Below are 17,479 nucleotides of genomic sequence, written 5' to 3' on the forward strand. Positions count from 1 at the left end.
TATTGTCATTTTGTGGACTTTACGGTATACATTTATTGGTTACTAATGCACATACTTGTCTGTTTTAAGTAAAGTAAGTAAGTAATCTTAATACTCCAAGGTATGCTTGTATTATTAATCGGGGCAGTTCGAGGCACAATGAGTTTTTTTTTTTAAAAACCTCACTGGAAACTGTCACCTGCTGCGCTGACTTGGGGTGGGGGGGGTGTAATTAACTACGCTGATTAGTGTGTTGTGGGTCATTTTTGGTCTCATTCTTTTTGCACATTGTATTTGATTCTGCCAGAAGTTTGAAACCTGTTTTTTTCTGTGGCGTTTAGTTGCTTTTTTGGGATAGCACTTGACCAAGAAGGAAGCAAGTAAAGAGGAAACTGCTACAATCAGACCCGACGGAAATGTGTAATTTCCTGTAACTGGACTGGGAGCCGAGGGTAAAATCTCACTCGAGCCGCATTTCTGAAACGCGTCTCTCTTTTAGGAGTCCGGCATGAATCGGCCTGGAGTATGAAGCTTCTGCATCTCCTGTCGCCTGAATGGATCGACGCTGCGCTGATGCTGGAGTAGAAATCTGGGGCAGCGGAGGTGCTGAGAGGCCCTGAAGGATACAAAACCGCACTGATTTCTCTGAGCTGAGGGAGTTGGACTAGATCCTTGCTGCCCTCCACCATGACGGAGCCCAGGACCTCAACGGCGAGCTCTGCCTGGGCACAAGTCTGCAAAGACTGCGGCCAGAGCCACGCCGCACAGGAGAACCACCTGTACGAGTACCGGGACGAGGTGGATGACGAGCTGGTGTGTCATATCTGCCTGCAGCCGCTGCTGCGGCCCATGGACACGCCATGCGGCCACACCTACTGCTATCAGTGCCTGGGCAGCTTCCTGCGCGAGCAGGACTTCTGCCCCGTGGACCGGCAGCGCCTGCAGCTGGCCCAATGCCGCCCCTCCAGTCTGCTGGTGCGTAACCTCCTGGACAAGCTGGGCGTGCTTTGCCCCTTCCAGCCCCTGTGCGGACAGCAGATGCAGCGCTGCGAGCTGCAGCCGCACCTGCTCAACAGGTGAGGGGGTGTGGCCGGGGAATGCGGGGGTGTGTGGCTGGAGAATGGGGGCGGGGGGGGGTGTGCTTTATGATGTTATAGGTACTGAGGTACACGTATGGGAAGGATGGAAAGAGCGTTGGGCACCGAAGGTCAGGTCATTTGGCAGCTGTTTAATGCTAGATTCGCAATGCACGACTTTCCACGTTATTGGATAGCAATACCGTACACACTACACAACTCGACATCTTGTAACTGGGATTATTCTGCATGAATGATTAGCGGCAGGGGGTGACACACTGCAAGAGCTTTCACCTGGAGGGATGTCTGATGAGTCTTTCTGGTCTCCAAACTTCGTTTTATCACAGAATTACATGTGTGAATGTTTTATCACAGAATTACATGTGTGAATGACACCGGGGAAATCACAATTCTAGGTCATTTTTTAAAAACACTGTAAATGCGTGGCAAATTAGTAGCAAACGTATACCTTTCGGGAATCGGTATCACCTTGGGTCTTTAGTGACCTGGCATGTAAAATATAGCCTTGAATGTTAAGAACAGTTTATAAACAAATTAAATTGTTTACACTTTTTTAAGCTCCTCCCACTGATTTCACTTCACCTTGTGTTTCATAGGCTGTAGCTCATCGCTGCTCTCATTGCCAGTCGTAACACCTTTCAAACTACAGGTTTTGGAATCGCTGACAGGTCCAGATATTTAGTCTTCTGGGTATCTGACAGGCGTCTGCGATCTCCATCGGGTCGCGTCTTTGAACAGTTCACACATAGCAAGCGAGTGTCGATTTGGTAGTGCCGACTGGACACCGATTTGCCCCCGATCTGGGGGTTGTGTCGGCAATCTCCAAAAACTGTCGGCGAACGGAATCGCATAGTGTGAACTTGGCGTACCCCAGTGTTTCTCGGCCCTAGTCCTCAGGGACCCCCAGACAGTCTGTTTTTTGCTCCCTCCCAGCTCCCAGGCAGGTAGGAGGCCATGTTCAGTACAGGCGGTCCCCAAGTTGCAAGCGCAAATCATTCACTAAGTCTGTCTTTAAGTCGAATTTGTAAGTAAGTCAGAACAGCTACATAGGGTTCTTATCTTTTACCTTTCTATGTATATAAAACGCTTCCAAATACACTAAGATATCATAAACATAATATTGTACATAATACAGTACGAGTACATACAGTACTGTACCTCAAGCTGATGAACCACTGAAACCGTGCTACGTTTTCACTTACGACACAAAAGTAGTGTGCGTTTATTACAAACCATTGTGATTAACCTGAATTTTTTAATGTAATGGGCCTTTTAGGCATCTTGTCCCTAAGTACGAGTTGTCTGCAAGTCGGACGTTCTGATACCAGGTACTACTTGTAGATCAACTTTAGTGCCTTTCCCTAGTGAGTGATGCACTTTGTTTTTCAAAGGATACCAAAATAATGTATTTAAACTTATCTTTGTGTGTGTCTGTACACCTACAGGTATCAGTAAAAGCCATTTTATTACTTCTTTACCACCATTCTGACATGGGTCAAAATAAATCTTCTGGTTCAGATTAGTTTAATGTGCTTTATTAATGATTATTAAGATCAGTGATGAGGTCAGAGAGGAAGCATGGACGTGTGGGGAAATGCAGCTGTGAAATGTTTTAATTGTTTCGCTCTCAGACTTCCTTCCTTTCATAATGCTTTATGTGCTTTCCAGATTGATTGCATGTTCAGAGAAGAAGAACCTTTTCTTTTAAATATGGGAGTACCTATAAAATTAGCTTTTTGTAAACTGCTGCGTATGATATCCATGATTTGTCCGAAGTGCTGACCTTATCTGACTTATTTTTATCTTGGTTTAGTCAAGCAATAAAAATTTATTTTATATCATGTCCAGGATCAACTTGGGTTTCTCCTGAATTGTAAAATTGAAATCTGTTTTCTGATGAGTCCTTTAACAGTGTTATGTCACATGATATAAATGATACTACCATAGCATGTATTGATCTTCTGCTGAAATAATAGCTCTCCACGCATCATTACATTCTGTTTCTGTTTACATTACCAGGTGTTGTTGAGTAGAAATATTGAAATATTTTTTAATTCAGATTATTTGAATCTGGGTGGGCTGAGACTCAGCGGGCAGTACTGTGGCTTAAGCCTCCAGTCCTGTGGTCTCCCCTCACTCGGCACTCGTTAGTTTGTGTCTGGTCGGTAATGTTGAGTAGTCTTCTGTCTGCAGTTTGAACATGTGGAGTTGAGTTAATGGTCTCTGGTTGTGTGTGTTTCCCTGTGGTGGACTCGAGTCCCACCAAGAATGTACGACCGCCCTGTATTGCCTGGTAAATGCTCCATTCTTTACTTGTGGAGTGGCTGGAATATGAGTGGATGGACTTAGTGCTGCATTGCCAGATATTAACTATTAATTTTCTAAGGAGAGGACAGATTATACATTTTCCTTCATGCATACAGTCAGGTCACGCACTGTAAGACTGCCCCGTTTCATGTTCCTGATGATTCTGTTAATGGCTTTTCAGTGAGGGCTTACAATTCCTGTTGTTGCCTCATTGTTTTAGACACACCAAGACATTTGATCCTGAAAAATGGCCGCTAAGCGATAGGGTGTTGAAGTGGAAACACGTTTCGCAATTAAAGGGAACCACTGATCTCTCAAACTTAAAGCAGTATTTTAATTCACACATGCTAGCAGTAAAATGGAGAACGGGTATTCACATTGATGTTTTTAATAATGAAATGTTCACTTACTGAAAAGTTTGTTTTGGAACTTTGGAATCAACAATATTGAGAATTAATAGAAGTTTGTTGAAACTATGATGCTTGTACTGTAAGTCTTTTTATTTCCAGCAAAGTTGGAAGTGTCTCAGTGGCGAGGAAGAGATGTAGCTTTATTAAATAGCTTTTCAGCAAATAAAGGCTAAGTATAATTGTGTTTTTGCAAATAGCGTTCTGATCTACTAAACTGGGTTTTTAACTGGAAGTCAAAATTGCCTATGACTGAGAAATACATTTCCTTGTTTGCATTCATTTAATAAAATAGATTCTAAATGTTTTTCTTGTTATATTGCTAATGAAGATTTCAGTGTTTAAAACGCATTTATGTACAGTATTTGAAAAACATAGAAAATTGCTACCTTTATGGGCAAGCCTTAATGAAGTTTCAGTGGCTTACTCATTGTTTAACTGTTTCTGTTTGTGTGCATACTGCCATTTTTTTCCACCTGTTACTCAAGGAGTTCTTCCCTGTAAAAATACTAAAGGAAAATGTTTTGTAGCTCTCTAAAATGTAGTATTTTGGAATAGAATGTTTTTTTTGTCATTGTATCGGTGGCAAGTACAACGAAAGTTTCTCTTTTCATATCCCAACTTGCTCTCTAATGAGACACAGACATGTGCAGGTGAGGGAGGAGCCTGGGGTCAGGGACTGGGTCAGGCATTTGTGCCGTGCCCCTGGGCCAGCCGGGGTTTAAGGGCCCAGCGGTGAGATGATCACTCTCCAGCCATGGGATTTGAACTGGTGACCTTTTGACACTGCTTAATAGTAATTACCTGAATATGCTGAAAAGTGTTTTATGTTATGTATTTGATAAACACGCTTTTATTTTTTTTCCATTCATATGAAATTATGTTTGTCCTCTTCTGCTCTCTGTATAGAAAGTTGTTTTCAGTAAGGTTAAGTAGTTTTCAGACCAAAACATTTCATTGGTTACAGTATAGCTGTGCTCTCAAAGTTCCCCGACCCAGCTCTATGTTTGCCTGAGTAGTAACGTCATGTGCTTTACCTGCTGCTTATCTGCCAGGCCTGCTGGGAATACTCATACCGCACAGCTCGTGGCTGGCGCCGCTGCAGTTCTGCATGCTAAACATTGGACAGACTTTGATAAAAGCCGATCGGACAGGGCTGTTCAGTGACCTTTGTTCGCAGCTTGCTTTTCCTGTACATAAATGAATAAAGTAAAAACAAAGTAAGGCATAAGCGTAACCAAATTGGAGCTTCAGACAGCGCATGTTCCATTTCCCTCTTAATTTCCCTCCTTTGTCCCTGTGCTGTCAGGTCGGCCCAGTGTTAATTGTCACCTGATGATGTTTCCAACACTAATAAATCCCCAATCTCACATCCCTGTATTAAACAAAGTACACAAAAGAAAAAAAAATACATGGTTGAATCACCTGATACAGATCTCATTTTTAGTCTTGTTAAAAGTGCTGCGACTATCAGCTATAAATGTAAGTGGAGTATTTTGCCTTTGGCCTTTCGTCACTAAGTACATGTAATAACAAGTCTGAGGTTTATTGTGAATCGTCGTAAAGCCTCTCTTGGCTGTTTAGCTACATGCCGCTACTATACCCCACTCCGTTTTGCGTTAGCGTTTCTTTCTCAAAAGAAATGGCGGAAAACGGCGACAGACGCATACGGTCACTGCTCTACTTCGTTACATAACATCAACAAAAGCCCTCAATGGTCTCTTCTTGAGTGACACTTTACGCTCTCTGTTGTCTGCTTCTATGGGAACCGAAGGGATCAGTATCCTTTGAGGCTACTGTACTGGATCCTGCTGTTGAGCCTTCAAGCACTGTGTAACCAAATTACATCTTTGGCTCGTCTTCCTCCTCGTATACGTAGTAGGAGAGGAGTGCCAGATTGCACCCTGTTGTGCTAATAATATGAATGGCTTCTGAACTGCAGATAGTTCTAACCCCTCAGCACAGGAGAAACATTGTGAAGCTTTTCAGATTCAATGGGGCTTGCCTCAGGTCACCCCAGGTCTCCATCTAATGGGATCCATTAAAAAAAAATATAGTGAATAGTATATAATCTTCAGATACTTTTCTGGAAGTTTGTGTTACAGTCCTTTTGTTTTTAGAGGCCTTATCTAGACATAATATGCGATGTTTGTGCTCAAGGTCACTCACCCCTATGCTCGTCCGGAAGACTCTTTCAAAGACTGTTCTCAGAATCGACAGTGTCCCAACCACTCTAGCCAGATAAGGAGGCAGTGGTGAAAAGCAGAGAACGAATGTTGAATTTTACCATAAACGTGCTTTTTTGGTTTGTGTGTGTGTGTGTGTGTTTAATTTTTTTTATTCACTTTCTGCCCTTATTGAAATTTGAGTGAATGATTTTATGAGTGAGGAATGCGATACATCTGCATCTTCTGTTTGGCGTTATGATGCTGTAGGGACACATCCTGTCAGGCGTGCGTCACTTTCCCTGCTGCTCTCGTGGGGCCTCCCAGTGAATGAGGGAAGCGCCAGCACAGCCGTTCCTGCAACCTCCCTCCAAACTTGCGCCGATAAAATCAAACCCGTCTCATTTGCCCTGCAGTCAGCCAGCAACGGCAGGAAGGTATTATGCCAACACTGTCTGCTGCCCTTGGCTGTACTTAAGCTAACGTTAATTTTTACAAAAAGAGAAGTCTGCTAGAAATTCTTTGTTTTTAAGAATAAACAAAGAATCATAACAGTGGTGGCTCAGTGGGATACACTGTGGCCTCGCACCTCCTGGGTTTTGAGTTTGATCTGTCTTGGCTCCTTGTTTACCTTTTACTAGATCATCTATAATTTGGCTGAACTGGTATTTCTGAGTTGCCTGTTGTGTGTGCCCTGAAATGGGTCGTCAACTCATCCAGGGTGTCGGTTCCTAGCTTCTTGGAACAGCTATATTCATGTCAACCTACGTTAAATATGTTAAATGTAGTTTCTTTGTGCTTGTTTTAGTAAGGCTGGCATATAAAGGCTAAATCAGCACGTGTTGCTAAGTAGGAAGTTGTCTGAGGAAAAGTTGGAGAAACTGTTATCCCTGAAGACCTTCTGCTTTTCATATTGGAAAGTAAATATATGCATGTCGAACCCTGATGTTGGATATAACTGTGTAGAACAGCGCAGTATTTATGATTCATTCTAGTGAACCAGTTTGTGTAGCATTGCAGCAGGAATTCCTCACGCATGCATGACTTATTCATATGAAAAGATTCTTTCATCAGCTGAAATTGTTCCTATTGTTGCTTCTCATTTTGCTTTCTTAAAATCCCAGATCTTTCCATGAGAGCTTAATAAGTTTAGAAATGGAGGAGTAATGCATATGTGGAGCATGCTGAGAGATTATCTGGTTTTAAAACCTTACAGAAAGATAAGAAACTTGTGGCTGCGAGTGACTTTTTCCCCCTTGTCTGTACAGGCCTTTACAGATAGTAGTATTATAGTAGTAGTATAAAAGGCAGTAATCCAGACATTGTTTTTAGAATTGCTGCCTTTGAATGTCCCACAGAATATAAACACAGCAGGAGCCATAGTGACAAATGTATTAAAAATCCAAGCAAGAAAAGTCACAGCTATCTGATTCTGATTTTTGTCATATTTGCATTTTTTGTACTTATAGTAAGCACAATACATGTTGTACAGCATTGATTAAAATGTAATTTAAAAAGTTAAAATTTATGTAGTTTATGTAAATGTTATATTCTTTCTATACAAATAATAAGAGGAATAAGAGGAATTGCTTAACTTTTAATCCATCTCTGAAGAACTTACTGCAGTTTTTGGGTATTTCGTTCACAGTTTTTGAGGTTATATATACTAGAACACATTTATTTTCACATCGGCATTCTAGAAGCTTTACAGAGTTGCAACATGATTTGGATATCTCTGCTGCCGGGGTTTGAAATTGTTCTCACCATGCCTTCTTCAGTTGTTTTGTATGTATTTCTCTCTTATCCCAAGAATGTAAGCAATGCGGTGTGTTGACTCCCCATGAGGTGATACTGGGAGCCCTAGTGCGGAAATAGGCAGGGTGTGAAATAAGCTGGCTGCTTCTGTCAGGCCCTGCCCTGTTTTGTGACGGTCCATCCCCCCCCTGCCAGCTTGTAATGCAGCACAGCAGGCCTGAGTGTCCTCCCCTCCTCGCTCCTCACTCTGTCCACGCAGCTGCCAAACTCCCATGCCCCCGCACATGTGTGTGGGATTGCATACCAGGCCGTGATGGGTGAGGGCGTTATTCCCATCCCCTGAATTACAAGAAGGCACCTTTTGGCATCTGTTTCCCTGTTTATCCCCAGCCTTATAAGTCATTGTGGATGGGATCTTGGCTCAGTTTGTGAGTGGAAGGTCACTGGTTCAAACCCTGTGGTGGGCAGAACGATTTCACCACTGGCCCCTTGAGCGAGGCCCTTTGCCCCCGCTGCTCCCAGGACTGGCTGATCCTGCTTTCTCAGTTTGTTTTGGGTAAAAGTGCGTGCTAAATATGCGTATGTGTATCCTCACTGTCCAATGAAAAACATTCACCATTTTACGTCATTCCAGGAATACAAAAAGGCACGCATTCTCAGAAACTGCTTTACAAAATAACCCGAAAACAACATAATGGGACACCTTCAGCGAGACATATAGAAACCTGACGTTACACAGCCGTCAGTGAACGGTTTAATATTTTACATGCACTTGAAGTGTCTTGGGATGCTTACTTAATTCTGTAAAAATATTGCAAATTTGGTTTTATAACAAAAACATTATTTTGGTTACAAAAATATCACATTACAAACAATTAGTAGTTTTAAGTAAAATATTAATTTTAGGTAATTTTAAGTGATAAATTGACACCCAAATTAAAGTTCTAAAATGGCTGTTTCGAGTTAAAAAGTTCAGTGACGAGCATCATTGGGTGCTTTTTAATTAGCAACACCTTAGCAATAAAATAAGACGCATAGCATATGGGTTTAGTATCTCTGGGAGCTAATGACTACAAATGCAATTGATAGCAAAATGGCAAGAACAGAACTGAATGAGTCAATCAAAAAATTGACACTTAAAAAAAGAATTTGTGCAGATATGTTAAGCATTGCTTGTCAGGGGACTTCTATGAAACCAATAAACCTTTTTACATTTTTACAGAATAAAGTGAATGAAGGTGATTTAATCGTCATTGTTGACACACCACAGCACACAACAACGAAATGTGTCCTCTGCTTTTAACCCATGTAACAACATGACACAGCAGAGGGCAGCTACGTGAGTGCGTGGGGAGCAGTGCTTGGGGACGGTACCTTGCTCAGGGTACTTCAGCGGTACTTGCCGGTTGGGGACTTGAACCGACAATCTTTCGATTACACGGTTGCATCCCTAAAAAACTACAGCACCTGCCTGCCCCAAGCATTCCAAGACTTTCTGTGGGCACCTTACATGGATTGTTGAAAGTAAGGCAAATATGTCAGTGTCAACAATATACAAACTAATCTTTGTATTCACAATTAACAATGATGTTTGTTGGCTAGCTAACAACGTTGTTACAATTAGCGATTTATATAGTAATCCATACAAATGACTGTCATGAATACATATGTCAACCAATACAAACATAAGTACTTGTTAAATTTTTCATGAAACATTGTTTCCTTGGTCACTTAGATGTAACACTATCAGGAGACAGGAGAGTGGGCATAATCCATCTATGATGAGTCGCTGTTGTCAAAAACTGGACGTGCATGTTTGGACAGTGGCGATAAATATGTATCTGTTGGTCGTCTCTGAGTCCTCTGCTCTTCTGTACCTTTCTTAGATGTCCTGGCTTCAGGAAGCTGCGGGATGAATCTGAAAAGAAGAAGAGGCCCCTTGGAATGACCAGAAGGGGAGCAAGATGGAAGTGGAGCCCTCAGGTGGGACCACGGCCACTCGCTCAGGAAGCTCCCGGGGCCCCGGGGAGCCGGGCCTGGTGAACCCCGCTTTCGAGGAGAGTGAGGACGGTAGGAGAGCCTTCCTCTGCGGCCTAAAGCTGGAACACACCAAGCCGATATTGGCATGTCGAAAGCCGTCGGGCGCTCGCTGCATGTCAGGGACTGCCTGCCGCACCAGCGTGTGCAGCACATACATGGGAGGTTTGGTCCCCTTCGGAGCTGTTTGGTGCAGTTGAGCACGTCGAATGGCTGTTGTAGCTAGCTGGCAAACCTGAGCTCTTGTCTCTAGTCGTGCCAGTGTTACAGGGCAAATTTTCAGTCGTTGGGAGGGGAAGGCCGCCTATTGTCGGCCTTTGTTGAGGCTAGATTATTGCCGTCGACTTGGTGTGTGGCCAGCTTAACGTATTACGCTCTCCATCTGTCCATCCATCCAAACGTCTTTCTGCCACTGATCCTTCCTTGTGTTCTATGGCCTGCCTAGAACGTGCACTGACATGCAGATGTCAGATATAATCACATTTCACTCTGATTGCCGCTGTACTTCACACACATTTGACTCTGAAGGAAGACCCTGTCAAGTACACTGGGCTGGGCTTGACCACTAAAGAATCAGTTATGAAATTGTTCTTTAAACGCAAAGCTACCGCTGGCGTGAAATTGAGACAATTGATGGATAGCTCAGGATGAAGGGAGTGGAACACAGTGACACACAGCACAGTGGGTGGAGGGCAGGACAAGTCTATGTGCCCATCTCCACTTGCTGTAGCCGACCAAGCGTAAATGTTTTTCAATGAGATGACAGTCATGTTTTTGTCATCCATTTCAGAGCGAGGTCATAAGTGCCTGCCAGCTTGCCCTGTACTTTACTTACAAGACCTCCCTCTTGTTCATTCCAAACCAGTGACTCGCACGGCCCGGGGTCTGTGGTAAGATGTCACAAACGGTGTGGCTGTATGATGACGGCTCCCTCTGTTTTGTGTACATGCATGTGTATGAACACGCAGAGTTCCCCGCCACCTTCCCAGATGCCCCTATGAGATGCAGCCTGGTGGCAGAGACAAATGTGGTGGAGATTTTCCGCGCTGAGCCAGAGGAGGAGTTGGGGATTCATGTCGTCGGCGGGAAAGACACGCCACTGGGGAACATTGTCATCCAGGATATCGTGCGGGACTCCCTGGCAGCTCGTGACGGAAAGCTGGCCCCCGGGGACCACATTCTGGAGGTGAGCCAGCCTCATGGTGGGGGCTGTGTGATTGTTGTCGCTCCCATGGTTTTTGTAAAGTGCCCTTTGGGTTGGTTCCTGGGCCTTTTAACAGCAGTGACGGTTCCTTGTTCATCTCTCATGTAGATCACTTTGCCTCATTTCCTCTTTGATAGCTAGTATACAGCTTATGGTTTGCAGGTTATACACTCTGTCTGTGATCAGAAGGTCATTGGTTAGAATCCCGTGGCTCACAGTGATGTCACCCGTAGACCCTTGAGCAAGGCCTTTAGGCCTGTTTGCTCCAGGGACACTGGCTGGCTGTACAATCTGATGCATTGCATGCTATTACACCTGCAACAAGCAAAGAAAGATTTGGAAGGCATCATGCACCCTGGGATGACTTGGTACTGTCATTTTGAGACCTTGAGTATGGTGAGTTCTAACGTAAACGAGATGAAATGGAACTTGCTACAGCCAATAATTAGCAGCTGTTGTCCCTTTTATAAGGAGCATACCTAAAATTAAAACTGTCTAGATTTCCTGACCCCTCACAGTCCCATGCACACAACTCCAGAAACCAGCCAATCAGAACACTACTTGCATAGCCTACATGAAACTGCGAAGGCCTTACTCAGCAGCTCTCGTCTCGTAAAGTATCGGCAACACCATTTTAGTACACACAACACCTCCAGCGTTAAGGCCTTATTTGTATTTCCTCGCTTGCATGCTTATGCCTGTAGTTCGTAACGTCAGCGAAGGTTTCCAGCACACTATATGTAGGTCACTCTCCTGGTGCTGAAGCGTGGCCAGTTATACAAACGTGGCGGTCCCGGTGGGTTGTATAACCTGATCGAAAGATCCATTATATTGGCATTTCACCCAAGAGATCAGTGCTGTTGTTTTTGTAGGTGGTAAAAATTGAAGACGAATGATGGTCATCACATGCATTTACATTGATATCTACATTTATATGTATACATTTTGATTTAAGAAAACAAACCTTGGGTGTATGTGATAAACAGTTGTCACGCCGTGGGCTGGACCCCATCACACCCTCCCCTGACTCCCACTCCTCTCACTTTGCTCCTTCAGGCGGTGCGGGAATGTAGCGCGCTGGTAAACAGAGCTGACAGAATGGGTTCAGATTAGTCTCTGGAATGTTTTGGGCTGCCTTTTGTTCTCCGTTGACCAATTAGAATTGTGGAAGTGTAACTATGATTGTCTCAGCCCATTGGTTGCTGAAGGAACACTTTATTATTATTTCTTTAATGTAGGCTGGTGTCTCATGCCAAAAGCTATTAGGGCATGTTGAGATAAACATCAGTTGCTTATTGAAAAGCTTCCTCCTCTTCCTATTGCAAAGTGGACTTTAATTACACATGCTGTCAGTCATGAGGTCTGCCTGAACCTTGAGTTTCTATTGAATGATTTGATATCTTGAAACGGTCTATACATATCTATAATATGTAATTGTGATTATATGGCATATTCGCAGTAATCACCAGGGCTTCAGATGACGGGCATAAACATTAGTCTGGACGGTACTATATGGATGTTTACTTATGCCCGCAATTTGGTAAGAAGATTAGTGGTATGCCTAAAATATTAATGAGAGGCGTGTTGTGACGCCCAAAAGTTAGTTTCCTGTATAAATTCGGCATATTCTTATATTTATTGCATTTGGTTAGCGGAGTACGCCACATGCAGCTGTTTTGTAAGTCCTGGAAGCGATAAGCGTTGGCGGTGAAGATGGAGACGGCTCAGCATCCGCAGTGTGTTTTGAAAGAGGAGATATTGTGGTTAAATGATGTAAAAGGGCATCAGTGATGTGGCGATGCACGTGCCATATAAATGTGATGGGAATCCTAGTCTGAAGGTACCCATCCTAGGTGGCTTCCACGCCGCTGTTGTGAAAAGGCCGCTCTCTCCTAGGTGAATGACGTCAGCGTGGCCAGCATCTCGCACGCCCGTGCCGTCGCCGTGCTGCGCCGCTCCTGCCCCGTGCTGCGCCTCACCGTCATGCAGGAGAAGGGCTTCTCTACCCGCCACCCCCGCCCCGAGCAGCACCCCCCCGCCTCCTTCGGCAGCGCCTCCGCGCCGGCCGGCCCGGGCTCCGCCCCTGCCGCCTCCAGCTTTGGCACCGTGGTCCAGGTGACTCTGATGAAGAGGGACCGCTCAGAGCCGCTGGGCATCAAGCTTATCCGCAAATCCGAAGAGCCGGGCGTCTTCATCTTGGACCTGCTGCCGGGAGGCTTGGCAGCGAAGGACGGCAAGTTGCACAACAGCGACAAGGTGCTGGCCATCAACGGGCAGGACCTGCGGCACGGCACGCCCGAGAGCGCCGCGCAGATCATCCAGGTGGGCCGCCGCCCCTCGCCTCCCCGCCGGCTCGCGTTTAGCGGGAAGCCAGCCGGTGCCATAGTTCTGCGCGCACGTGCCCCTGCTTTCCGCGTTCCTCACATGCAGAGCGTAACCTCGGGTGTGTCTGTAGTATGAAAGTTAGTTGCAGTCTGCTCCTCTGTACACAGTTATGGCGCCTCCCTCAGTCGCACAGTGTGGCATTGTTGCATACATTCATTTACTAACATGGTTACTCACACATATACGTTATGTACAGCTTTGGTCCTGAAAACCCAGAACCTGACTCAACTCCCGTTTCAAATAGAATGATTGTAGCATAAATCTAAAAATGAGTCATGCTGTTAATTCAGGCAATGAATTTAGGTTTGGGTTACATATCTGAGCTGTAACGCTGTTGATCAATAGCAGGAGTGCCTATTTATCCATATTAATTGCACTAATTATTTAGTCTGGACAGGACACAAATGCAGAGCATTGGCATTGCAGGGAAACATTGATTTTCATTGTTCTTCTTGTTTACAGCCCCATGCTTTTATTGCAGCTCAGTAAAATGGAAATCTATGCAGATTTTCTTTCCTTAACACGTAACCTTTTCATGTTGTTTTAATTAAGCTATAAAAATGAATTAAAAAAGTTTAATTAAACCACTTAAGCTGTAGAGTTTCTTACTTATTGAGAAGATTATTAGGAATGAGTTTCCTGTGAAAGGTCGTCAGTGGTCCGCAGTGGCTGATGTGAAAGCTGCTGAAAGCGTTTGCTCTGTGGCTGGCTGTGACGGGAGCATGTGGCTGTCCCTGTGAGCAGGCCAGCGAGATGCGCGTGAACTTCGTGGTGCTGAGGCACGCCGAGCCCCAGGGGGAGGTCGTCGGCGGCGGGGAGGGGCCGCTCAGGGCCACGCGCCGCAACTCGGACCTGCACTACTTCAGGCGACGTTCCACCTACGTCAAGGTGAGTCCCTGCGCTCGCCTGTCCCTGTGTTAGGGTCAGGCATCACTCCAGGGGTGCTGGAGCCTGCTTTGGCTCCCAAACTTCTCTCCTGTATTTGTCTCATGGTGAGCATGACAGGATAGGCAAAAGCGGCCCAGTATCCCCACAAGGACGAGTAAAACATCACCGTTTGCTTCTCTCATGGTTCAGCTTGCGTTTTCCCCGGGACACACCAGGCAGATGCCTCTCCCATGGTGTCTCGGCACCCCTCTGCCGTGGCCTGCAGGCGAGGGGAACTGGGGGGGGGGCTCGTTGCTCGCACGCTCGTGATCAAAAGGGCACGTGGTGCCGCTTTGTTTGTGAGCTGGAGGATCAAAGCTGAGGGCAGTTAGCTGTCACTCTGGAGGCTGGGAGTCTCTCTCTAGCTGGGAGGAGAGGATCCCTGCCGGGCAGGAAGGAGAGCTTCTGAAGGCCCCTGAGAGGGGAGAACTGTGGATTTCAACACATGCTCAGAGCTAATGTGCTAATGTGTCCTGTGCCTTCTCTCTGCCCCGCGCCTCTGCCTTTGAAGTACTGCAGTGTTAGCTGATGTTTGTATCCTTGTGTGTGTGTGTGTGTGTGTGTGTGTGGCCCCTGCCCAGGACCCTCCTGACGGCTTCTCCAGCCAGGAGAAGACTGTGAGCATTAAGAAGGAGCCTCGCCATTCCTTGGGCATCACCATCGCGGGGGGGAGGGACAGCCGGAGCCACGTTCCCATTTATATAACCAGCGTGCAGCCGGTGGGCTGTCTACACCGTGACGGCACCATCAAGGCCGGTAACGTCCCGTGCGCTGCCATCACTCCCTGCCAGCGTGACTGCAGGCACACTGGTGGCTTTCAGGTGGCACCCAGCGCCTAGGAGAATGTGGCACTGAGGTTCCTCGCCCTCCCTACACTGCAGGTGACGTGCTGCTAAGCATCAACGGCGTGGACCTGACCCAGCTGAGCTACGGTGAGGCTGTGCCGGTGCTGAAGGCGCAGGCCTCGCAGCCCAGCGTGCTGCTGCGTGTGGTGGAGACGGCCTCCAGCAGCCTGACGGAAGAGGATGGCGATGCCGTGAACTGGGAGGAAGTGGAGCCATTGGAGAACCCCCGGGAGGACGACCTGAACTGGGCCCCACTGTGGACACGCTGGCTGGGCCTGCCGAGGTGAGGCGGATGCTCTTACGGGTCGCTGGCAGCGTTACGGAGGGGCTGGCTGATGGGGCTTTGGGGAACTTCACGGTGTGTGCCGTGAATGGTGCTGCTTGACGCGCGGTGTGAGTCGCCTATGTTAGTGGCGTTACTCTCCTTCAGAGGCATAGATCAGGGACGAGCTGTTCCGGTCAGTCTGAGACCCCTAATGTATGCCCAGGTCTGCATACATTTGATCGCACTAGTTACACACCCTCGTTGTCTGATTGGTCACCTGTCACCCTTATTCCAGCATAGCGGATATGGAGATGCTGCTTTAAATGGCGCTTTCCCTGTTGCCGACCTCTGGTCCTAAATGGCATATTACACAGTGTGTCTGCTGAATATTTGCATAAAAAGAAACCTATTTAGTGATCTCGGGGCGATGTGTACATGCCTAATGTAGCCTAATGGCCATGTCATATATGTTTTTGTATGTGTATGTATATATGGACTTTTTTTTTCCCTTTTGTGAACAACTCGGCTTTAATTGCATCCTTCTGTCCTCATTACGAGTCTAAATGACTAAGTAATTATTAAAATGAATGGATGGATGGATCGATTAATTTTTTTTCCCCTCCTTTCTCCTTCCTGTCTCCAGCCACTTGCACTGGTGTAGAGACATCGTCCTGCAGAAGACCAACAGTGAAAGCTGGGGCTTCAGCATCGTGGGGGGCTATGAAGAGAGCCATGGGCAGCAGCCCTTCTTCATTAAGACCATCGTGCCTGGGACGCCAGCACATTTCGACGGGCGTCTCAAGTGAGTCGTCAGTCAGAGTAGATGAAAGTGGGAGAGGTCAGGTGTCGCAGGACGTCGGAGAACGTGATGTCGGCTTCGCCACAAAATAAACGTGAAGCGAATGATTTCTCGCTACTGCCGTACGATTTTCTGCTCGGTTTTGGCGAATTGGGACGTCATGGGTGATGGGGACTCATGTGACATTGTTTATTACATCAGGGAATCAAGGAATAAAATAAGGATCCAGCGTGAAAGATGTAATCTATTAATTTAATTTCCTAATTTTTAGGAACGAGCTGCCTTAACAAATGTATATTATATGAATAATCAAATGTCAAACGCCCATTATAGGTTAAGATTTAAGGTGTATTACAAAGAGTGTTACTCTTCTATCTTTGAGCTGGGTAATGTAATATGTCGAGTTTGGGAAGGTTGGGAAGCTGGTGCCCACAGACTCTTGTTTTTCCTGTAGGTGCGGCGACGAGATTGTGGCAGTGAACGGTGCCACGACGGTGGGCATGAATAACTCCTCGCTCATCCCTCTGCTGAAGCTGCAGAGGAACAAGGTCACGCTGACCGTGGTGTCGTGGCCTGGCAGTCTGGTGTAGCAGCACCCCCATTCCATCTGTTGCGCACTAGCAGCTCCACTGGCAGGTTCATAGTCTGGAATAGTGCCACATTTATCCACTATCACCGTGGCAGAAGTGAGGCGGAGTTGGATTGTCATGCACTGTCAGTTCAGCTGACTTCCCATTGGTTCCTGTTGTGTTAACAGCCAATGATTGACATTGCACGATAACCGCAACCATTTTGAGTTCAAAGTTCATGTTTCATCACTAATACTGTGTTGTACAATCCAGTAGATGATATAAGGTGACCTGTACTGTACACATTGTACTTAGGGCACTACCTGTGGGTGGTGCTGTAGAATTGGGTTTATTTAAATAATTCTACTGCAAAACCCTGAACACCAAGGGTCTCCTGGTTGGCACGATGTCCTTCTACCCTGGAGAAACGAGCTGACCATAGGGTAGTTGAGTTGCCGCATATCTCTCTACCTTAAGTAGGTAGACATTGGTTCTTCACACACAAGATCATGATGCTTGTTCTAAGACAGCAATGCCAAGGGTGAAAGGGATGAGAATGCGATCGTTAAGCCAACAGCCAGATCTTTAATACCATGTGCCTGCAGGAAACGGAAGCAAGTTTGACAATCCGCCGGAGGTGTGTGTAGCCGAGTTAAACGCATCCATGCCACAGAAAGCAGAATATATCCATCCACAATCCTCCTCTGTCTTATCTGTCAATTGAACATTTCCAGTTGT

The 17,479-nt window shown here is 45.9% G+C and overlaps 1 protein-coding gene across 1 annotated transcript; it reads left to right on the top strand.

The window, feature by feature from the left end:
- Positions 1-666: 666 nt before the first annotated feature.
- Positions 667-16,762, top strand: LOC140587460 (ligand of Numb protein X 2-like). Its single transcript, XM_072708723.1, is given in 10 exon segments — positions 667-1,055; positions 9,597-9,646; positions 9,649-9,780; positions 10,737-10,933; positions 12,848-13,273; positions 14,081-14,224; positions 14,845-15,019; positions 15,145-15,391; positions 16,017-16,175; positions 16,627-16,762. Coding segments are annotated over 10 exon segments (2,055 nt in total).
- The last annotated feature ends 717 nt before the right edge of the window (positions 16,763-17,479 follow it).

Source organism: Paramormyrops kingsleyae, unplaced genomic scaffold, assembly GCF_048594095.1.
Source record: "Paramormyrops kingsleyae isolate MSU_618 unplaced genomic scaffold, PKINGS_0.4 ups252, whole genome shotgun sequence".
Lineage (NCBI taxonomy): Eukaryota > Metazoa > Chordata > Actinopteri > Osteoglossiformes > Mormyridae > Paramormyrops > Paramormyrops kingsleyae.